Below are 25,670 nucleotides of genomic sequence, written 5' to 3'. Positions count from 1 at the left end.
CAGACAGACTCATTTTCCTCCAGAGGAGTGTTTGGTGCACTTGAGTCGTCAACCTTAAGGTCCAGTAGCCAAATCTTAAACTGTCACGCAACATACCAGGGCACCTTTCAAACACTGATGCCTTTCACTAACATGCCAACTTTTACAGGTAAAGTTTTTCATTAACAAAAATGACTAAGAATTTGAAAGATTATCAATTTCAAAATCTTTATCAGGAATTTCCTGAAGCCATTTCAAGGAGAAAACCTATTTTCAAAAAAAGTTATGCACATGTTAGTGTTATACAGATTCGATACACAGCACCTTCCCTAACACTGTGTATCTGAAATAAAGTCTATTAAAAAGAAGACATCAACATTGTTTTTTTCCCAAACCCAACCCAGGAACTCAAAGCAACTCTAAATAAGCTTGCCAAGACTGCAAATCTTTACAGGGACTCATAGGCTCATCTTTTTCCTGCTGACTAGCTAGTGGGTACGAACAGTCAACCTTGAGGTTCGCAGTACAATGCTTCACCCAGTGTGCTACCAGAATACCTTAACACCCAGATGTTGTTGTTGTTGTTAAGTGCCGCTGAGTTGGTTGCAACTCACAGTGACCTTGTATAGGGTTTCCAAGGAGCAGCTGGTTAACTTAAACCACCGACCTTGCAGTTCAAATGGCTTTGCAGTCTGGTGCATTAACCCACAGCGCCACACCAGGACTCCAGGTAAGCACCTCTATATCCTTCTGCAGTTTCCTCCAATGTCCCAAACAAATAAGACCTTCAGTTTCTGCAGTGCCATGGGACGAAAAAGGTTGGGAAGCACTGTACTACTTTATGCCCACCACCTAAAACAATCTGTTGAATAAATGAGTAGACAGCTATAATATGGAAAACCACATTAAAAACATACCAAAAGGGGTCACACATTTTCATAGAATGTCTGCAGTAAATCAAAGCGTCAGTCAATCAACAGAGAACAGTAAAAAAAAAAATTTTTTAATCCCAAGGTCCCTATAGCAACATCCAATTAGAATCCAAAAGAGTCATTAGTGAGGTCACAGAATGCTCTATAATTCCAAGAAAACAATTCCATTAATCAATCCAACTCTAGCATCTGATATAATGTAACATACAACATCTATTCTGAAAAACTACTTGTTAGCATCTTACAAAGATATATGAGTTCAAAAGTCAACTCTGGCAAATTAACATTCTTGAAGGCATGAGGAACAACTAACTATACATCCATTATTACTGAGAAGATGAATCACAAAATAATCTAAATTACTTCTTTAAAAGACTGAATAATCTAATCTTAATCTATGTTTAACCTTTTCTAGGCTAATAATCTAAAATGGTTCCAGTTTTCAAATCTTTATTTAAGCCCTCAAAGTTATTTCATAAATAACATATCAGAAACATTCATACTTTAATTCTGAAACAAACTGATGTACCAAAATTACAGCCTTCGTGGTTGGTGTGTCAGTTGTTTGTTGGCTCTCAGCTCCACACTCATCCTTCCATAGTCTCAACTCCTTTATATTTCCAGGGGCTATTGATGTTGCTGCTGAGTACTGTGTAGAGTTCCCGAGGAGCGACTGGTGAGCTTGAACCACTGACCTTGTGGTCTTTGCAGTCCAGCGCATTAACCCATAGTGCCACACCAGGGCTCCTGCAAAGTATGTTGTCCACATTCCCTTGTGAGTTGAGAGGTTAGGTCAGCCAATGGGAAGTGCTATCACATTAGAAAGTAGAAGAAAAGGAGAGGCCATCATTGAGCAACTGTAAACTACTCCAGCCTTCAGCAGCATCAGTGGCCAATCCAGCAGTGTCAATGAGACTTTGGGATCCTGGTACTTACATCAGCAACAAGGCAGCAAGCTCCTGACTTCCTGCTAAGTAACAATGGCAGCATCCTTAACATGCAGCACTTATCTGCTCTTGGCAACACTGTGTTCAATTCTGATTCCCCAGTCTAAGGACAATAGTTACTTCACACATTTACTGAGTTCTGGTTACCTTAGCCTTTTTACTCCTCCAAACTCTTCATCACTATTATAACAAAATTCCTTTTAAAGCCTTTCTGCTTGAAAGCTCCTAGTGTTTTCTATCTTCCTGAATAGATGCCAACCGGAAAGAATATCACTCCCCAGAGTCTATGCTCACATATTTTACATATTGTTGTTGTTGTGTGCTGTCAAGTTGGTTCTGACCCATAGTGACCCTGTATAGGGTTTCCAAGAGCAACTGGTGGGTTAGAACTGCCAACCTTGCGGTTACCAGTCCAGTGCTTATCCTACAGTGCCACGCCAGGACTCATTATATAGGCATAGCAAATTCTAGCATTTCCTTTTTATAGAAAAGTAAACTAATTTACCAAAATGACACAGTTAAAAATAGTGCAGCATGAACTCAATCTAAGCTGTCTATCTAAATCCTGAGTTTTTTCACAATGCCAAAGTCCAAAATATTGACTGCTTTCAATTTAAAAAAAGAAAAGCCTCATTCTTCGAGTCTGCACAGGTTTCATGAAAGTAGGCAAACATTAAAAGCATTAGTACTTAAGAGACTAATCTCAATTCCTTTGAAATAAATTATACAAACATATATAACACACACCAGCGGCTCCTTGGAAACTCTGTACAAGGTCACTATGAATCGGAACTAACTTGAGAGCAATCAACAACATATGTATAATACACATTTCTATGTATACATAAGTATGTATGTATGCATCATATATACATATATGCTTCCAGCAAAACTGGCTTTTGAAAATTTAACTCCACAAGAGTAGTTAAAGTATTTTGAATTAGGATTTCTTGACAAGAAAACTTCCCACATACACTTAAGAATTTCATATAACAAAATTTTATCTTTACCTTAATTTTTAACATATAAAATTACAGCACAGAGCAAAGTATTATTATAGAGGCAATAACAGGAGACTTTAAAAGAAAATACTGGAGACAGAAATATTTCAAAAGATAATATGAATCAATTATATTAATTTAAAACCAATAACTTTTATCAAAAATATTTAATTATCACTATTATTATCCTTTTAATAGGAGGTTCAAACTGACCTTGCAGTCCTGTGTTTATCCTACAGCGCCACACCAAAAATATGTATAGTATTGGAATCCTGGTGTGGCGCTGTGGGTTAATGCACCACACTGCAAAGCCATTTGAACCGCAAGGTTGGCAGTTCAAGTTCACCAGCTGCTCCTCGGAAACCCTATACAGGGTCGCTATGGGTAGGAACCGACTCAACGGTACTTGACAACAACAACAACATTTAGAAATAGTTAAATTTAGAATGATGACTTTCATTCTATATTTTAAAATAACACTTAAAGAGTTATAATGCCACACTCGAAGGGAAAACAATCACTCTCTATAGATGTGTATTTCATTATTTATGTCACTATATTAAAACTGGAGTCCTGGTATAGCGCTGTAGGATAAGTAGTGGACAGTTAACCACAAGTTCGGCAGTTCAGCTGTTCCTTGGAAACCCTATACAGGGCCACTATGAGTCACAACCAATTCAAAGCACTTAACAACAACATATCAGAAGTAGAAATAAAAATATATACTTCTCTCTCTTAATTTCCCTCTCGCAAACACACACACACACGTGTGTGTGCACATTTTAGATCTACCCAAATAAAGAGCATGCTATAAAAAAAAATCAATGCATTCCAACTGAAGTCATTATATAAAACACTGTAACATGGTCATAAAAACACCTACTTACTGATAGCTCTGTTAGCGTAGTGGTTACGAATTGGGCTGTGAACTGCAAGGTCAGCAGTTCGAAACTACCAGCTGCTCCACGGGAGAAAGATGAGGCTTTCTGCTCCCATAAAGGTATACAGCCTCGGAAACCCTATTCAGGGTCGCTATGGGTTGGAACCGACTCAACGGCATTTAACCACAACAACAACTGATACTTACCGTGTGAAAATTGATCATTTCTTGAAGACTGTCAGAAAACTTGGTCAAACTTGTCTAGGAGAAAGAAACCAAAAGAAAACCAAGTCATTGAAAGAGTTACTAAAATAGGCCATAAAAATGTTGCTTCAACATTTCTAATATAAAGATCAAGTTTACATAGTAAATAAGAACATTTCTTTCCAATGACAGTCTCACTATCTCATGAGTCTTCTATGTAAACAAGTCAAAGTCTTAACATGTTACAAACAATACATAAAGCCCTAGAAAAGTCAAAGAATTAGTACTGCCATAACAATAATATTATTACACTAACAAATAAGCATGGCATATCTAAATCTGAAAGTAAAACTGAGTGTATCGATGTGCCTACTGAGGCAGCTGTGATGAAATAATCATCAAACCACATCCATTTCTTGAGTTCTTATTCCTCACAAAAGAAGCAATAACAGAATGTAGCATAGCAAGGGATCTACACTTAATCTGGCATAACCACTGACCAAAAATTTCCTATACAACCCTAGGAGAGTTACGAGATTAATGCACACTCTACTTGCCCCCAATGGAGTCCTGGTGTGGTGCTGTGGACTAATAATGCGTCAGATTGCAAAGTTGTTTGAACTGCAAGGTCGGTGGTTCAAACTCACCAGCTGCTCTTTGGAAATCTTGTACAGGGTCGCTATGGGTCAGAATCAACTCGACAGCCCTTAACAGCAACAACAACTTGCCCCAGTAGGAGTCCTGGTGTGACGTTGTGGGTTAATGTACTGGACTGCAAAGACTGCAAGGTCAGCAGTTCAAGGTCACCAGCCGCTCCTCGAAAACCCTTTACAGGATTGCTATGGGTTGGAACTGACCTGACGGCACTTAACAACAACAATTAGTAGGCATCATCTTGCTCTTCCTGCTCATACCCTCTGATAGATGCTTCTGCTCATCTGACAGCAAGGAAACTTAGTAAACTAACTGAAGTAAAGGGAGCTGGCTGGGAGAGTGATGCCAGATACTCACAATGCAAGCCAATCATCAGCTTCTAACCTTAGAAAACAGGTTTATACAAGGATCAAGAAAGTATCTTTTCTACTTCAATGTGCTGCTGTAGGATCAACACTGGTCTGCTAAACACAAGGCTAGTGGTTCAAACCCACCAGCTGCTCATTGGAAACCCTATACAGGGTCACTATGAGTCAGAACTGACCCAATGGTGCTTAACAGCAGCAACATATTAGAACCGGAAATTTTTAAAAAATGCATTAACAGGGAATCCTTTAATGTATTGTTGCATTTATCATTTTAAGCTGTATTTTTAATAATACTAACCTCAACTACAGCATCATTACTAGAATACTGTGCCAGGTCTCTAATCCCATTCATGAACTGTTTATTTGCAACACAAAAGGCTTTTCCGGTATCAATCATCACAATGCAAAGCTTCACAAGCTGAAAAAGGAAAAGAAAAATTATTATTAGGTTGAGAATAATGTTACAAATGACGCAGCTGAAAAAAGTGTTGACAGTAACCATGTGAGTTAACATAGTTAAGATAAAGTCTGCTTCATTGATACAACTAAAACACAAAATACAAATTGTTCTTTTTTTTTTCCTTGGGTATATGAGATAGAACCATAGGAGAACTATTTTAGAGTTCACAGACTAGAACCAGAAGCCGGTAACAATAAACCAAGCAAACAAATCACTTTGCCAGTTTAACTCAATCCTATAAATTAACCCTGTAGGTATTTATTAAACACAGCCTAGTAGGAAGGAGGAGTCCTGGTATGGCGCTGGGGGTTAATGTGCCAGACTGCAAAACCATTTGAACTGCAAGGTCAGTGGTTCAAACTCACCAGAGGCTCCTCAGAAACCCTATACAGGGCTGCTATGGGTCGAAACCAACACAACAGCACTTAACAACAAGAAGTCAGAAGGGATCCTGGTGTGGCGCTGCAGGATAACTGCACTGAATCACGAGGTCAGGTGATGCAAATTTACCAGTTGCTCCTTGGAGACCCTATACAGAGGCGCACTAAGTCGGAAACAATTCTACGACACTTAACAACAACTAGAAATAGGAAGAAAATGGCACCTCAGGCAGACCAAGCAGTCTGAGGAAAGGTACTTGTTAACTGCAATCTGTCTAAGGAAAAGTGAGTGACCAGGTGCTGTGTAGTACTCATGCTCATCATTCCACATCCGTCGATCAAAGCATCTGTCTGAACTGAATCAAAAACAGTTTATCTAAGGCCCTGTGCTGAGCCTCTACAGTGCCTTCTCCTTTCTCTCTCTTCCTTTCCTTTTCTTTTTCTCTTTCCTTCTTTCTCCTGTTCTTGTCCTTCCCTCTTTTCTTTTAGACACAAAACCATTTCATCGAACAAAATTTTGGATGAAAGTCACATAAGAAATTAAAAATCAAAACACAGGTAAAAGTGTTGCTACTCTAAGAGAGGTGGGCATGGGAACAGGTGGTAAGGGAGACACCAAAAAGAGGACAAAGAGGCCAGAGAAACTCTAGACAACCCCTAGGGTCTCAGAGTACAATGTAAAGCTGTTGCTCTAAGGCATAAACACCCACTGTCATCAAGTCAGTTCTAACTCACAGTGACCCTGTTGAAGGTTTCTGAGGCTGTAAATCTTCACAGCAAGAAAAAGCCTCATCTTTTTTCCGCTGGAGACAATGGTGACTTAAACTGCTAACCTTGCAGTTAGCAGCCCAATGATTAAACCACTACACCACAGGCCTACTCCTAAGGCCTACTTGTTGATATTGCTAAGTGCTGCCAAATCAGTTTCAACTCATAGCAACTCTACATGGGGTTTCTGAGGAGTAGTTTGAGGTTAGCAGTCCAGTGCTTATCCTACAATGCCACAACTAGGACTCCAAGGCTTAAAGGAACAAAAATTTAAAACATAATTTATGAGGTAAGACTCAAAGACCATCATCAGGAGTTAACCAATCAGATAACAACAACTCCTCTTGGAAGAGCATGTGCTAGGCCCTAGATGTTTAAGAGGACAAGACAAACTTTAGATATTAGTACTTAGTTGTTGTTGTTAAGTGCCATTGTTAAAAACCGTAGACTTGGTTCTGACCCATAGCGACCCTAGCTAGAGTTTCCAAAGAGCGGCTGGTGAGCTAGAACTGCCGACCTTGTATTTTAAACTGACTTTGCAGTCCAGTGCATTAACCCACAGAGCCACACCAGGACTCAAAGTACTTAACATCAGGTGAAAATATGGGGGCGTTAAAAAGTGTGAGGCTGAAAATGTATCTAAGGGCCACATCGGTGGGGGGGAGGGTTACAAGCTAAGGTGTTCAGATTTTATATGAAAGAAATGGGAAGCAATTAAAGACATTAATTGGGTGCGCTGATCAGAGTTCCATTTCAGAATGGTGACTAAAAAGGGAGAAAAATAAAGACAAGAAAATAGGAAGGATCAAGTCAACAAGGTAGCCTGAATTAAATCAGTAAGCAGAGAAAGAAGAGAAGAGAAATTCAAGAATTGCTTGAATCCCTGTGCAGTTAAAGCAGACCAAGCTCTGCCAAGGAGAAGAAAGAGAAGGTAGTGCAATCCAGCCAATATACTCGGCTTGCTAAACTGTGCGTTAGCCTAGACACAGGCAACATCTGCTACAATATGCTAATGCCTACAAACTATGGCACACACTGACTAGTGTACCAGAGACTCTTGTTTTAACCATATGGGACCTGAACTATGAACTAGTTGCTTTTGTTGTTGTTAAGTGTTGTCAAGTCATTTCCAATTTATAGCGATCTTGATTAGGGTTTCCAAAGAGCGGCTGGTGAATTTGAGCCACCGACCTTGAGTTTCAAACTGACTTTGAGGCCGAGTGCTTATCCTACAGTAACACACCAGGATTCCAATACGAGCTAGATGGTCAATGACATAAGCCAAGTGGAAAATCTTTTGAACAGAAATGAAAACAAACATTTGAAGCTCAAAACAAGAGCAGGCTATAGAAATAGAGTTATCGGCAAATAGACTAAGGGTTAGTGATAAATCCTAGACAGAAAGTAAAGGGTGAGAATATAGAAAGAACCCACAAATGAGACGTAGAAGGATAGAGAAAGGCAAAATGAAAACTAAGAAAATGATTTCACCAAAGTCAATAAAGAACAAATTACCAAAATATGGATGATAAATAGGTTTAAAATCTATAATGGTCAAAATTTTAAAAACCAATAAAATGCTTATGGATTTTGTGACTACGAGTTACCAGTAATCCTAGCAAGAACAGTTTCAAGAGATAGTAAATGTGGTAGAAGAGTAACCAGATTTCAGTGAGTCATGGCAATAGATAATTGATCACAGGCCTACATTTCCTAACATTTAATTCTACAGAATATCCTGCAAGAACAATATGTACCAAAAGAGACTGTCAGGATCAAATAAGTCTAAGTAATTCTGGATTTAAAAAGTTGAACACATTTTTATTGCTAAATCTTTAGAATTTTTGACATATTAATAATGTGCACCATGAATCTATAAAGGTATGTTGCTATTAAGTGCTGCTGAGTCAGTTCCAACTCATAGTGGCCCTGTATAGAGTTTCTGAGGTTGTACATCATTGCAAGAACAGAAAGCCTCATCTTCTCCCACTGAGCAGCTGATGGGACTCCACCACCGACCTTGTGGTTTGCAACCCAGTGCTTATCTCATAGAGCCACCTCGCTCCCCAACAGAAAAGGTCTAATATTCAGCATTTCCCAAAAATATTTAACCATGGAATTTTTTTCTAGAGGAAATATATCATAGGACCAGCATTCCATAAAACCCACTATGAGAAAGGCTGGCAAAGACCAGTCTTTGAGATAATTTGTCAATTACCAAAAATAAAATTTTTAAACTAGAAGAATGAATTCTAAATTTCATATATAGTAACAACATGTGAAACAAAACCTTTTAAAAGTGTTGAAGAGCAAAGATGTCAGCTTGAGGACTAAGGTGCGCTTGACCCAAGCCATGGTATTTTCAATAACCTCATATGCATGCGAAAGCTGGACAATGAATAAGAAAGACCGTAGAAAAATTGATGCTTTTGAATTATGGTGTTGGAGGAGAATATTGAAAATTCCATGGGCTGCCAAAAGAACCAACAGATCTGTGCTGGAAGAAGTGCAGCCAGAGTGCTCCTTGGAGGCCAGGATAGCCAAACTTCATCTCTCATACTTCACACATATTGTCAGGAGGGACCAGTCACTGGAGAAGGATATTATGTTTGGTAAGGTGGAGGGTCAGAGAAAAAGAGGAAGACCCCCAGGGAGATGGACTTGACAAAGTGGCAGCATCAATTGGCTCAAGCGTGGCAAGAATTGTGAGGTTGGCCCAGGACTGGGCACTGTTTCGTTCTATTGTGCATAGGGTCTCTATGAGTCAGTACCGACTCGATGGCACCACACAACAATATGCATAAAAAGAAAATAACTGAAAAAGAGTAATGTCCCAATAAATATTAAAATATACGATAAATGCATAGTAATTAAAGACTGGTAGTAGAAGTGCAGAGACAAACTGACTAAATGGGGGGGCGGCAGGAGATTAACAAATGGCATAAAACCAAACACCAAACCCACTGCCAGCAAGTCGATTTAGACTCAGTGACCCTATAGGACAGAGTAGAACTGCTCCATAGTATCCCCAAGGCTGTCAATCCTTACAAAAACAGACGGCCTCATCTTTCACACAAGGAGTGGTTGGTGGGTTGGTTGGAAGTACCAACCTGTGGTTAGCAGTTCAACATTTAAATCACTGCACCACCAAGGTGGGGGAGGGGGGTAGAAACTAGGTTGGATTCCAAAGCCCCAAATTAATTCCAGATGGAATAAAAATTGAAAACATTAAAAATAAAATCATAAAAGTATTAAGAGAAGACAGGAAGTAAAATGGTTTCTAGTCTTAAGGTAGGAAAAATCTCTGAGCAGGATACAAAACATGAAAGCCATATAAGAAAAAAAAGAAAGGAAGATAAATTTAACTACATAAAAATAAAGGATCTCTACAAGAAAAAAAAAAAAAAAACCAATAAACTTAGTCAAGATAAGTGACAATGTGGGAGAACAATGTTAGCAATAATTCACATAATGCTAATGTACCTATTACAAAATGTTGCTGTTGTTGTTAAGTGCCATCGAGTCAGTTTCGACCCATTGTGACCCTGTATAGGGTTTCCGATGAGCAGCTGGTGAGCTTGAACCACCGACCTTGCAGTCAAACATCTTTGCAGTCTGGCACATTAACCCACAACGCCACACCAGGACTCCTATTACAAAATAGGCTATATAAATGTAGTGATTTGCTTTTCTTTTGTTATGAATGACCCTGAACAGCTTTTTCATGGGTTAAGAGACATTTGTGTATCCTTTTCTGGGAGTAATATCAGTACACACTTACTTTTACCAGTTTTTCTGGATTAAAAAAAATGATTTGTATAGCCTATGTTGTAATAAGTAAATTTATTTATTATTTAAAAGGCTATATAAATCATTTTTTAATCCAGAAAAACTGGTAAAAGTAAACGTGTACTGATTACTCCCAGAAAAGGATATACAAATGTCTCTTAAGCCCATGAAAAAGCTGTTCAATGTCATTCATAACAAAAGAAAAGCAAATTATTAATTTTTTTTTATTATTATTAACAGAACAGCAAAGATCAAAGAGTCTGATAGCATGCTATTCTGGAGAAAGTAAGTATGGGGAAACAGGCACTCCCATACATTGTTGGTGGAAGTGCAAAATGGTACAATGTCTGTAAGAGGTCATTTAGCAAGAGCTGTCAAAATTTAAAACACATATCCTTTTACCTAGCAATTTCACTTTGAGAAATGGATCCTACAGATATATTTGCATGTAAGTCACATGGCAAACATAAAGCCATTCACTGAAGCCATGATAAAATCCTGGAAGCAATTAAGTGCCCATCAGCAGGCCACAGGATAAATAAATCATGACATATCCATACAATGAGATACAATGCAACCATTAAAAAGAATGAGGCAAACTCTATAAATATTAACAGGAAACAACTCCCAAGATATACTTTGGGGGATGTGAGATGAACTCATATATATATATATATATAAAAGCATACAAACTTTCATAGAAAATCTGTGGAAGGACAAATGAGGAAAGGTTTCAGTGGTTGACTCTCAGAAAGGAACAGAAACTAGAAGATGGCTAATTTTTCACTGGGTATATACTTTTTGTACCTTCGAATCTTGTACTACAAAGGTGGTTTTACTTACTCAACAAATTAAGTAATTAAAAAAAAAATTTTTTTTTTAATTTCAAATCAACAGAGACACAGATTAACAGTATAATGTTATGGTTAAAATAAATGTTTCTTGGCTCTACTGATTTATGTTCAAATCCTGGTGCCAGGCTTAACTAAGTGACCCTGAATGACCTCATCCTCAACAAGCTTCAGCATCTTTTTCTGTCTGATGGAATATTAATTGTGCCAAACCACATAAGGTTACTATGAAAACTACATAAAGATCTTACATAAGCTGTTACTGGAAAGTAGTTGATTTTTTATATATGTAAGTCACAGAGGAGGTTATCTTACTGTTTGGTTCAGCTTTGTTTTATAAAATAAATCTGAACATCTTAATCCAGCTCTTCCTTGTAAACCCTCTATAGGGTCACTATGAGTTGGAACCTACTCAAAGGCATTTCTCAACAACAACATCTACTTAAGACAAAGAGATGGTAGAAAAGGAAGAGAGAAAGGAGAAATGACAACTACAGCAAATTCCTAAAGAGGTAGGAGGTCTGAATAGGAAAAGGAATACTTCTGTACTCAAATTGAAAGAAAACCAAAAAAGCTAAGTACAGATTGTTGCTGGTTATTTTTGCTAAGTAACACTGACAGTTCCAATAAAAGCAACCCTGTGTGGGGTTTCTGAGGAGTGACTGGTAAGTTTGAACCTCCAACTTTGCGGTTCAATCAATCTTATGGTCCAGTGCATTATCCCACACTGCCACACCAGGAGTAAGAAATAAAGCTGTTGCCACCAAATGTGTGGAAGAGACAAGGTCATAAGCTAAGAATGAAGAACAAGGTAGCAAGTCTTGAGACAACAGTGACATACTAAAGACATGCTGAAGATAATAAAAGAATATGGTAGGGTCTTGAAAAAATTGCTGTGCATCAAAAATTCCATGAATATGTAGCTCCACCAACTGGTTTCACTGAACAGCTGTATAACTTTTCTTATAGCACTTTATAGTCCAGACAAAAGGGCAGAAAATACAGATGGTTACACTGATATGGTAAGGATTCCACAAAGCAGGTGTTAAGGAAGAAGCAAGGGAACTGAAAGTCTGCAAAAGAAAGATAATAAAGCAACAAAATGTAGATTTAAAGATTCACAGTAGCATTATTCACAAAAGCCAAAAAGTGGAAACAATCCAAATGTCTATCAACTGATAATTTAACAGCAAAAGTGTCATGTCCATTTATTTAGCCATAAAACAGAACAAAGTTCTGTTCTGTTCCAACCTTGAAGTCATCATGCTAAGTGAATTAAATCAAACACAAAAGGCCACATATTGTATGAGTTACCTGAAATATCCACAGTAGGTAAATCCATACAATCAGGGAAAAAATGTCAATTTGTGGTTGCTAGGGTATAGGGGAAGAGGGAAATTGGGAGTGAATGCTAGCAGGTACAAGGTTTCTTTACAGGGTGACAAAAATGCTATGGAATTAGATGGGTGCACAACCTTGTGAATGCACCAAGAAACACTGAATTACATGCTAAAATAGTGAATCTATGTTATGTGAATTTAATTTTTTAAATTGCATAAATAAATAAAGACAGAAAGGTAAGTGACTTTAAAAAGAAATGTCAGAAGTGGATAGATTGGAAGAGTTAAACTTACAGAATAGAAGCAGCAGTATGGATGAGACCTGCAAGAACTGAAGACTCAGTCAGAAAGTGAATCTCAGCATTCCAGATTTCAGAGATTAGAAGTCTGGCACGGAAGCTGGCCATGAAAACAGTAAAACCAGAAGTACAATAGAGGTGACTATTGCAAGAATTGAACAGAAAGTGCAATTGTCAGATTGTTGAACCATATGTAGAGTTATTCAGAATTAAGCATACTTGCGGGGAAAGAGGGAAACTTTATCAGCTGCCAAAATCCTTGTTGGAACAGATATTAGATGAACAATGAATAAACTATAATGGAATAATACAAGCCTATAAAGTGAGAAGAGTTTTACTTAAGAGCAAAGGTCAAGTTGATTAAAATTATCAAGTTAGAAACTCCAATGCACTAAACAACATTTTTTTACTAAAGTGATAAAGATGTTATAAGCATTTTATCAAATGATGGGAATGCAAACTACCTAATTGCTGACTATTGAGTAAGTAACATCCTCTCCTGGTCTCATTTTCTAACAGGCAAATTGGGGAGAACACCAATTTTGTAACGTAAAGACGAGATAATACAAAAATACCACTTGGTTTAAGCAGTGTATAACAAAAGAGTTTCTGGGCTTTCTTTTTTTTTTTTAATGTTTTATTGTGAATTGTATGATAGTGTACATGGGAGAACATCAGCTTTACATTCATTCCATCATCCCTCATTTCATTGGCATAGTTATCATCCTGTCCATGCATCCTCACCCAACCAAAGGGTGTACCCTGTTAAGCCTGCACCCCCCCTCACCCCCACACAGTCCTCAGCCCCTTTCCATCTCCTGATCCCAAGAGTCCTCAGCCACACCATCTCTTGACATTGTCTTCTCTGTCTGGGTTTTCTTTTTCCTTTAAAAACAGTGTTTGTCTTCAAGGACCTAAGAGTCTATTAGAGATATCATCTCATTAACATTTGGTACTTACCATGTGTTGAGACTGTACTAAGCACTTTAAATGTATTATTCCATGTGGTACTGTAGGATAAGCACTGGACTGCTTATCTTTCAGCCACTACTTGGAAATTCTATAGAGTCGCTATGAGTTAGAATGGACTCAACAACACTTGACAATAACAATTCTTGTAAGTCCAAGAGATATGTGTTATTGTTAAATGCCATCAAGTCAGTTCCAACTTACAGCAACCCTGTATAGGACTTCCAAGGAGCGGCAGGCTGGTGAGCTTGAACTGCCAACTTGGGTACAAACCGATCTAATGGTCGAGTGTTTATCCTACAGCACCACACAAGGACTCTATGAGATATGTACATATTTCTATTTTTCTCCTTTTGTAGATGGAAAATAAAATAATGGGCACAAAAAGGTTAAAGAAGTTGCCCAAGCTGGTAAATAGTAGAAGCCATATTCAAACCCAGGTATCTTCCCCCAAGAGTTGTGTTCTTAACTACTAAAGTATGTTACAGATCACGACACTAATATTATAATAGTTTAAATGGAAGTACATACAGGAAGTAATGCAACACAAGAAAAAGAACTTAGGTTTCGTAGTAGTAGCAGACAGTTAAAGGGTATTTTCTGAAGAAGCTTCCAGTCAGCGTAAGCAACAAATAAGCTGTGTCTCAATGACACCTATGGCACTCTAAGATGCTGCCAAAATGCCTGTGCACCTAGAAGACTGATTACACATCTGGGCCTAGTACCACCAGAAATAATGTTACTAATGGTGGTAGGCATTATAAACAAAATGTAACCTGTCATCTGGCCAGTTTAACCTGTCCCTGGCATGATTTATGACAGTACAGGCAGAACCTGCCCTGCAGAAAGTTATGAAATCACTAAAACTCATCTTGGGCACCACCCTCACACCCTTGTCCTTTAACACCACTACCTTCAATAACAACCATTTCCTGCTCCTCTCAGGCTCTCTTCAGTAGTCTCACTCCCCATATTTCATAAACAAAAGTGATATATCATAGCTTAAGAATTAAGAAGGGAGCACAAATTATAAAGGAGCAAGATTTTGAACTAGAGGAATACAAGGGATAAAATTAAATTTGGAATTTACATTGAGGGTAGATGATATTTCAAAAATCAACAAGTTTCCATGATGCCTTTTGTAGCCTTTTGCTAAGAACGACTCTTTAAAAATGTCTTTGAGTTCTTAAGTACTCAGTGCGTATGCTTTAATAACTTAACATTTGAAGCTTTTGATTTTAACATAGTCTCCTTCACCTCCAACCAAATCATATAAAGAAGAGTAATAACTTTAAAAGCAGTATATGTTATTTTAAAAAAAATGCTGTGGGCGTATTCCAAATGTTTAGGTACTTTAAAATGTTTGAGGGCCTCCACTACAAAGTGTTTCATATGATTCAAATGCAATTCTACCTAAATAGGATACAGCTCTCCCCTTTTGTCAACAAGTTGAATTCTAGCACATAAGGACACTACAGGACAGAGAAAAACTGCCCCATAGGGTTTCCAAGGCTGTAATTTTTGTCATACTGTATTAGTTTATCATATTGCTTACATGTTGCTGTGATGATGGAATCTATGTCACCGGTAATTTAAATACCAGCAGGGTCATCCATGATGGACAAGTTTCAACTGAGTTTCCAGACTCAGATAGGCGAGGAAAAAGAGACAGACTACTTCTGAATGTTTAGTCACTGAAAGCTTTATGAATAGCAGTGTAACACTGTCAGCACCAGAATATTGAAACATTATGAATAACACTAGAATATTGTCAGATAAAGTGCAGAAAGTCCCACAGGTTGGAAGGCACTCAAAATAATACTGGGACAGAGCTGTCTCCTCAAAGTAGAGTTGGCCATGATGACACAAATAGAGTAAAGCTTTAGGGACCTTCATATGCTGAAGGGGCACAACAGCTATCTGACTTGAGAAATTTTAAGAGATGTATTTCACTGAACAATGGTTTGGGAGATCAGAAATTCTCACTTACTCATTCTGCTATTTCTGGCACCCAATATCACACATAGCATATAACAGACACTCCACAGACGCAGAAAGTTTATCATTCATTAATATAGAAAGTAGGAATCAATATACATTTGCCCTCATAAAAAACAGAAGCACTTAATATCAATTATTAAATACACTGTAATCATTTCTGACATTAACTTAAAAAAAATTAGGAAGAGTATTTTAATTTGTATTTATATTTGAATCCATACATACCCAAATTTATAAACAAGAATGGTCAGGTTAAGTATAAAATCCTTAAGTATCAAAAAAGATAGATGCATGTGAAATAGCTAGAATAGGGAAATATGTGCACACCAAAGTATTAGTGGTTACCAGGGACAGAAAGGAGGAAAGGAAAGGGGGACTAGGAGCTTAGCAAACACTGAGCAATTGTTAAGAGTAGTAGAAAACGGAAATGGATTGATAGTTATGGCTGTATAACATGGTAAACTTGATTGTCACTGAACTACACGGATGAAGGATGTTGAAATGGCAAATGTTCGTTACGTGTATTTACAACAAATAATAATAATAATAAACAAGCAATAAAAAAAGAAACAATATATTTCTAATGAAGAATATGGTAATATAAAGGATGCCTAGTGAACTTTGGTGTGGCACTGTAGGAGAAGCACTGGACTGCAAGGCCAGTTTGAACCACAAGGTCAGCAGTTCAAATTCATCAGTTACTACTCAGAAACCCTACATAAGGTCATTATGAGTCAGAAACAACTCAATGGGACTTAACAACAACAACAGTGACCTTTGTTGCTGCTCTTTCACTTAGTTAAATAAGACTTTTAACAAACTACTTAATATCTCTTGTATCAGTTTTCTGATAAAATGGAGATAACAATAGCAATTACCCTCAAAAGGATAAAATAAACATTGTGACAGAAGAAACCTACATACATATATAGAAGAACTTTCCATTACAATAGATACAATGCAATCTGGATAAAAAATTCCAACAGAATTCTTTACTGAAATAAAAAGGAAAGAGGACCTGTATAGCTAAAGCAATACTGAAGAAGTCCACTCAGCAGTGAAAAAAAAGTCACTCTTTCACGAATGCTAACAAAACCAGATAACCATCTGCAGAAAGGGAGACATACCTCACACCATTCACAAAAAACAACTAGAAATATCAAAGACAACTGTTAGAGCTAAACGATGAAGTTCGTGAAAACCAACAAAGGGACAAAATTACGGGGGGAGCCTAGCATTTCTCAGAAATAGATATTAAATGCAACTAAAAAATATGAACAGAAGACAAACTGGGACCTAAAAATGAAATACTTATACTTATCAAAAGAGTAAAAATATAACTCACAGACGGGAAGAAAAATCTTTGGCAACAACATCTGATAACAGTCTAATCTCTAAAATTTTCAGAAAACTTCAATAACTCAACAACCAAAAGACAAACAATACAATTAGAATGTGGGCAATAGCCATGAATTTCACCAAAGACGACATTTAGTGTCCAATAAACATATGAAAATATGCTCAATGATTAGCCATTGTTGTTACTGTGTGCCATCGAGTGAGTTCTGACATATAGTGACCCTATAGCCAGACTAGGAGCTGCCCCATAGAATTTCCTAGGCTGAAATCTTTACAGGAGCAGATCACCACATCTTTTCTCCCACAGAGCCACTAGTGGGTTTGAACCACAGTTAGTAGCAGAGCACTTAACCACTGTGCCATTAGGACTCCTTTAGAGTCGGTTCCAACTCATGGCAAACCTGTATAGGGTTTCCATGACTGTAAATCTTTATGGGAGCAGACACAGGCTCATCTTTCTCCTGTGGAGTGGCTGGTGGGTTTGAACCATCAACCTTGTAGTCAACAGCCCAATATCTGACCCACAATGCCACCAGAATTATGCAAATCAAACCTACAATGAGATACCATTCTACTCCTGCAAAAGTGGCACTGTATTAAAAATAAAAAATACAAAGGTAGAAAAGTTGTAAAGAGATTGGAGTCCTTATATACTGCTGGTAAGATTATAAAATGATACAACCATTAGAAAACGGTATGGGGCATCCTCAAAAAGCTAGGAATAGAAATACTTTATGACTCAACTCTCTAGGAAGACCTAACAGTAGTGACATGAATATACATAAGCACACCTATGTTCTCAACACAACATTATGTACGATGGCAAAAAAGATGGAAAACAACCTAAGTGCTCACCAACAGATGAATGGAAAAATAAAATGTGGTACACATATACAATGGAATATTGCACTTATAACGAATAATGATGAGTCTTCAAAAATATATAATACTATGGCATAATCTGTAGACTACTATTCTGAGTGAAACAGGTCAATCACAAAAGACAAATATTGTGTGGTCACACTTTTATAAAGAGACAAAAATAGGTATTCACACAGAAAACAATGTTCATAGGTGGTTACTAGGAATGGTAGGGAAAAGAAAGGAGTATCACTCTGTACATAGAAGATAACTTGTTATTTGGGAAGATGGACAAGGCAACACCAAATGTAGGTCAGGTGTGCAAAATATAACCAAAGCGAATGTGACACTAAGAAGTATGTAAGAATAGGAATGCTTTTGGTAAATGCTGTAACATACACAATTTTGCAGCAATAGCAATAACAACTAAAAATATAGGTGTGATCACTATATGTAGATATGTGTAGGAAGGTATATGTGTACACATACAGGTGCACATACAGCCCTCTCTGTAGGCATTCAGCGAGCACTATTAAAAGAGCTCAACTGCTACCCAAACCCACCAGGCACCCTATGGGAGACACATGTGGTAATATACGTCTATAAAAATGTACAGCTTTCTAAATCCTAGCGGGCACTTCTACTCTGTTCTATAGGGTCACTATGAGTCCAAATTAACTTGACAACAATGGGTTTGGCTACTGTTGGATTATTTTGGTAAGTACATGCATGCAGTTTGGGTTAAGGCTTTGAACTGCAAAGTTGATTTGAACCACAAGGTTGGTGGTTTAAGCTCACCAGCCATTCCTTGGAAGCCCTATACAGGGTTGCTCTGAGTCAGAAGTGACTCAACAGTACTTAACAACAATAACAACTGCATAATAGTCATATATATAATATATACAGTCATACATATAATATATATATATATATGTACATAGAGGACAAAGTTACCGATACTTCCTAGATATAATCAAACAGCACGTATTATATGACTGGTTTACTGGACTTGAAGACTTCGGACTACTCAATTAGCATAACACACTTCACAAACGTTAGGTTCTACATTCTCGTTTGGTATGTAGAACCTGGGGTCTTAAAAGCTTGAGAGCAGCTATCTAAGATATAACCATTTGTCTCTACTCCTCTGAATAAAAGAGAAAGAGGCAAACCAAAAACTCAAATACGAAAACGAGGCTACAGCTCTGTCTATAGGAACCACAGCCTCATCTATCCTGAGACAAGAAGAACTACACGGTGCTACCACTACCAACCATTCTGACCAAAGACATAACAGATGGTCCTGAATAGGATACGAGCAAAGTACAGAAGAAAATTGAAATTCTTTTAAAAACACCAGACTCAGTGGACCAATAGAGAGGAAAAGAACCCCAAAAACCATTGCCCTAAGGTACCCTTTAAAAATTTGTACTCAAACCACACTTGGAGGTCATCTTCCCGATAAATAAGATTACCCAAAAGCAAAGAACTGGGAGACAGACACAAAGTTAATAGAAATGGAAAAACAAACCCAGAACAGAAATAATGAGAATGTTGGCAAAACGTAACCAATGTCATTGAACAATATTAGAAATTGTTAAATGAGAACCTACCTAATTCACTGTGTAAACTTTCACCAAAAACACAATTAGAAAGTAAAGGGAACTATAATATAACAGTCATCAATATTTACAGAAAACAAGAATTAACATTTTTAAAGTTACAAATAGAAATTTACCTTATCGAGTTTTAATTCCAATTCTGCCACATCACCTTCTACTTCTTCTAATGCAGCCCTAGAAAAATCAAACATAAGTCATTTTATATGCTGAAATGTATACTTTATGCTTAAAAATAATTCTAGCTAAAATAAATAATCCTCGAATGCTTCATATAAAGTAATAATTACCTCAGGATAGAGCACCATGTAAAACAACAGACAATAAGCGAATATATTAGGCTAGTTTATATGTTCATATTATTTAAATTAATAACACAAATTAGAGCTATACAGAGTTGCTATGAGTTGGAACTGACTTGACAGCACTTAACAGTAACAGCAACAAAAGCATGTTTTAAAAGAAGAAATTCTGAAAGTTGAGTCTTTATTTCTAGAGACTCACACTTCTGTGCAACAAAGCATCATGCAGCCAGATAGTAAAACAGAGCTGGCAAGCAAAATCACTGTAAATCACTAAGATGCTACTTTTGTTTAGTACACTGGTTTTTAAAAATCAGTACCTAAAATCAATAAATTTTTTGTCTCATTTCTTCTAACCATGCAGTTTTAAAACAGAAAATTCAGCAACAGCTAGAAGCTCAAAAAGGAGTCCTGATGCATGGTTACTAACAAAAAGGTTGTGGGTTTGAAACGAGCTAGCAGCTCTGTGGGAAAAAAGGCCTGCGATTAGTTCTAGTAAGTTTACAGGCTAGAAATAGGCAGCCTATGGGGCAATTCTACGGTGTCATGGAGGATCAGTATGAGTTGGAATCAAGTCCACAATGACACAGAACAACAGAAATTAAATAGGAAGCAAGATCTTCAATGGCAAAAGTGCGTGAAGAAAACATAATGCTAGTATAAAAATGGCATGGAGACCACATCTGACATCCTCTGGCTTCCCAGGAAAGAAGGAGAATCAAACTTGTAATCAAAGTAGGGTCTAATGTCATCTGCTTTTGCGCTTTTAACTCTGCTGTCTGGATTGCCAGACCCAATCTCAGTTTGACAGAGGGTCAGAGGATGATTGGTCCTTATAACCCGTTCGAGTTGCTCCAGTGCAATGGGAAAGAAGAAAGCCCTGCCACTGAAACCTGAGTAGAGTTCAGAGTGTTTAGTGTCACACTCATTAAGGAAAGCATCCCAACCTGGAAATAAGATTAAGTAATGACTGCATGATCTGTTAATGTCATGACAGAGAAATGTTTAGAAGGCTGATGATAAGGTGTTCCTTTCCAATGCCTTAACTCCCACCAAATGATTGGGTGGGACCATGCAGGCAGGGTGTACAGTGCGGGAATTGGTAAATTTTACTATCCCACTTGATTTAAAAGGAGTCATCTCAGAAGTAGTTGATGGCAGGACCATCCAGAGAGAAGGAAGAGGCATGTGCGCATACCTCAACCACTACATACTTACCTTTTTAGCCAAAGTGCCCCATAAGAATATAGACAATCAAAACACATGTGTACAACTGCGTGCTCTAATTGTCAAATGCTCTCTTCATTTAGCTTTTTAACCTTTATTTAATTTCACTTGACTCTATTTTAATTCCCTTAAGGCAAGTTGGTTGAAATGACTAGTTTAAGATTTACCATTGATTTCTACTAAAGACATACTTACTCCGATAGAAACTTTATGTACATTCTTCAACCTTATTTCATGATGCAATTCTACTAATTTACCTTTTTGAAACAATACTTCTACAGAAAGGTAAGAGATTATGTACCAAAACAAGAAGGGGGAAAAAAATGCCTGGCTTTATTTGTCATTGAAAAATATGGTGGTGGTGGTGGTTATGTGCCGTGGATTCAGTTTTGACTCATAGCGACCCCGTATAGGGCTTCCAAGGCTGTAAATCTTTATGGGAGCAGAAAGCCCCATCTTCCTCCCATGGAACCACTGGTAGTTTCTAACTGCTGCCCTTGAGGTTAGCATCCTAACACATAACCACTACTCTACCAGGGCTCTTTATTTAAAAATATGGTTGTTGGTGGTTATGTGCTGTGGAGTCAGTTCCAAATCATAGTGACCCTGTACAGGGTTTCCGAGGCTGTAAATCTTGACAGGAGCAGAAAGTCTCATTTTTCTCCCACAGAACAGCTGGTAGTTTTGAACTGCTGACCATGAGGTTAGCAGCCCGGTTCGTAACCACTATGCTACCAGAGCTCTTTATTTAAAAATATACCACATTATAAATTCTATTCAGGCTCCTGCTGTAGTACTGTAGGATCAGCACTGGACTGTGAACCACAAAATTGGTGGTTCAAACCCACAAGGTGATCCTTGGAAACCTTATACAGGGTCACTATGAATTGGAACCAATTTGACAGCACTTAACAACAACAACAACAACTATCGGGGACTGTCCTCGACATAGTTGTGTTGTTCACGAGTGTTTGGTTCACAAGGAGGGGAGATCCAGCAGCGATAGAGATAGCAAAAGAATACACAGACAGACAAACAGAGGGAGACAAAGAGGCACCCTGAAACCAGGGTGGATGCATCACTGTGGGCAGACTTGGGACTACAGGCATTGTGGCTTTTGCAGGCAGCAACTCACTGCCCTGCAATCTTTACTGCATGCCCTCCAACCTGTAATGCACACCTGGGCCATCCTGGGCCTCTGTTTTATTTAGGGGAGGAGCTTCACACCAAACTGGGAGGGACCAAGGCAAGGTACAGCTAACATCAGTACTTTTCCAGACATTCAGGTAACTTTACATCGTATGTCGCTGGTTCAAATCCCAGGCCAGCAACTTGGTTCCTCAGGCTCAATTAACATATCTATAGCCCCTGAGCTCAGTTGGGGCAAGGTGAAAGGGAAGGACAAAAGGCTTGGGCGGAGTCCCGCTGTTTTGGCTTCCTGAGCCAGGTTTTCAGGAACTTGGCTGAATAACCTGCACTTGGGAGAGATTCAGGAAAGATGGCTTTTTGTCTATAGAACAAAGACCTGGGAAGTAGTTAAGCCATTTTAGTTAATCCTTTGGGGAAAGGCTTTACCCTTGAAACCTTTACAGTCTGGGCTTTTGGGAAAATATCACATTTATATGTGGATATCAAGGGTTCCATGTATGAAATTAATAAATATAACTGAACACTAAGATGAAAAACAATTTGCTATTAACTGCCAAGTGGCTAGATCTGTTCCTCAGAGCCTGCGACCTGTAATACTCGGGCCTATAGGGCCTCGAACTTCTGACCAGGCCTACACGGTCTGCAACAAACAACCATCTATTCAAAGAAACTTAAAGTTGAAAAACATATTAGCGGTTAAACATCCAGGTCAACATTTCACTTTCTCTTTAAAATCTGTCTTTGGTTACCTTAGCTGTGCATACAAACTTGTGGCAATAGGTAGTTGCTCATGTCTAAAGCACCCTGACTTATCACTATGAGAAACCAACTCCATGGCACTTAACATTCTTTAGTATAACACAGAAAAGTATGTAGACAGAACATGGATGCAGTTCAAATTCTGTTCCACTATTCACTTATATAAGGAGCCCTGGTAGCATAGTGGTTCCAAGTCAGGTTGCTAACCTCAAAGTCAACAGTTCAAAACTATCAGTCGTTCTGCATGAGAAAGATAATGTTTTCTGTTCCCATAAAGATTTATAGCCTCAGGCATCCTATATAGGGTTGCTATGAGTCAGAACTAACTCCACAGCACACCACCACTACCACCACCATTTACTTACCTAAGCCTAAGGTAGCCTATGTACGTTTTCTCATCTTTAAAAATATGTTTTAAAAAAAACCTTGCTTAAAGAAGCTGTAAAGTTTGAATGAGAGACTGTCAATAAGGTCATCAAGCATTATATATGGTACAAAGAACACAATTAATACACAGTTTCTTTCTTTCCTTTCTTATAACTCTTACATTCTGAGACAAGTTTTGCCTCCCTATTCATTAATGAAAAGAGCCCTGGGGTACAATGGCTAGACGCATGGCTACAAACCTAAAGGTTAACAGTTTAAACTCACCCAATGGCTCCACAGAAGAAAAGACCTAATAATATGGCTCCTTTAAAGAGTATTGTTATTAAGTGCCATAGAGTCAGTTCCGACTCAAAGCATCCCTGTATAGGGTTTCTCCAAGGAGCAGCTGGTGAGTTTGAACTGTCAACCTTACAGCTCAAACTGACCTTAGAGTCCAGTGCTTACACTACAGCGCCACCCCAGGACTGTAGAAAGCACCTTGGAACCAATGGAGCACCTTAATTTTGTCATATAGGGTCACTATGAGTTGAAATCAACTTGATGGCATACAACAACAATCTTCATTCATATCATACAGCTGTTATGGAACATATGCTTAATAAATAAAAACCATCTATAAGACAGTCCTGCAAATATTGAATACCATTATTTCTTCCCAACTCTCCCAAATATTGCTACTGTTATTAAGTGCCTTCCAGTCAGTTCCAGCTCATAGCGACACTCTATAGGGTTTCTGAAGATTTGAAGTGCTGACCTTGCAGTTCAAACTGATCTTGCAGTCCAGGGCATTATCGTGCAGCACCACACCAGGACTCCCTCCCAAATACTTATATGAGTCCACAACTTATATAATATGCAAAGAGACCAAAATTAAAGACCCTATTCTAGGAGTCCTGGTATGGCACTGTGGGTTAATGCACTGGGCTGCAAGTTGGTTTGATCTACAAGGTTGGTGGTTCAAGCTCACCAGCCACTCTTCAGGAACCCCACATAGGTTAGCTATTAGTCAGAACCAACTCAATGCCACTTAACAACAACAACAACAATCCTACAATAGGAGTCTTGGTGTGGCACTGTAGGATAAAGCACTGAACCCCAAGGTTGGTGGTTCAAACTCACCAGCTGCTCCTTGGAAACCCTGTACAGGGTTACTGTGAGTTGGAGCTGACACACAGTGGCACTTAACAATAATCCTACAGTAGTTTAGAAATAATAATTTTTGTTACTCACATTAACAATGAAAGAAAGTATATGAATAAGCAAAACAGAAAATAAATAATGAGGGCTACAGATGTTAAACCAAGTCGAGTCTCTGGGTGGTGCAAACAGTTAATATGTTCAGTTGTTAACTGAAAGGTTGGTGGTTCGAGTTCACCCAAAGGCAACTCAGAAGAAAAACCTGCTGATTATCAAAAAATCAGCCACTGAAAACTCTAGAGCACAGTTCAACTCTGACATACACAGAGTCAACATGCATCAGAATCAACTCAGCAGCAACTGGTTTATAGATGTTCAAAGAAATGAGAGAAATTGGAAGGTGTCAAATACATCTCACTGATAAGCAGAAAGGGCCTCTTAGCCAAAGCACTCTATTTGTAACCGGATCTAGAGGGCTTGCATGCACTAAGGTAATGTTTTTCAAACTGTCTGTCATAGCTCATTAGAGGGTCATTTGAACATTTTAATGAATTAGGATTTTAAAAATTTTGTATGAAAAATAATAGGAATTTTGAAACCATTATGAGAAATAAAAAGAAAATACTGTTTCATAAAACTTTTTCACATGTATATGTGCAAATGTACCTGTACTATATATGCACATGTCTGCTACATCACAATGAAAAATGTTACATTTTTCTGTACATTGTGCAAAAAAATCTTTAAAAGCCCTTGGTAAAGGCAATGGGCATGGGCTAGAGAATTAAAAACATAACCAATACCAGTTCAAATCTTAGTAAACTTAGAATATTAGAGACAGCTGACAACATACTGAGAGTTCCTTCCTCTGATAAATGAGCAAAATATCTCAAATATATTTATAACAACTGTTTTTTGTTGTTATTGTTTAGGTACCATCAAGTCAAGTCTGACTCATAGCCACCCTATGCCCAACAAATTGAAACACTGCCCAGTCCTCCACCATGCTCACAATTGTTGTGCTTGAACCCACTGCAGCTGCCACTGT

At 38.0% G+C, this 25,670-nt stretch overlaps 1 protein-coding gene across 1 annotated transcript in view; it reads right to left on the bottom strand.

Moving 5' to 3' along the window:
* The window catches only part of ACAP2 (ArfGAP with coiled-coil, ankyrin repeat and PH domains 2), a 178,283-nt gene that overhangs the window by 89,862 nt on the left and 62,751 nt on the right, over positions 1 to 25,670 (bottom strand). Inside the window, exons 2-4 of the mRNA XM_006869416.1 lie at positions 19,781 to 19,838; positions 5,264 to 5,383; positions 3,947 to 4,000 (exon numbers count right to left, since the gene is read on the bottom strand). Coding sequence (XP_006869478.1) covers positions 3,947 to 4,000; positions 5,264 to 5,383; positions 19,781 to 19,838 — 232 coding nt within the window. The remainder of the gene's footprint in view (positions 1 to 3,946; positions 4,001 to 5,263; positions 5,384 to 19,780; positions 19,839 to 25,670) is intronic.

The sequence above is a fragment of the Chrysochloris asiatica genome, unplaced genomic scaffold (assembly GCF_000296735.1).
Source record: "Chrysochloris asiatica unplaced genomic scaffold, ChrAsi1.0 scaffold00130, whole genome shotgun sequence".
NCBI lineage: Eukaryota > Metazoa > Chordata > Mammalia > Afrosoricida > Chrysochloridae > Chrysochloris > Chrysochloris asiatica.
Note: the sequence above shows the minus strand (reverse complement) of the source record. Positions and strands in the feature narration are given on the sequence as shown.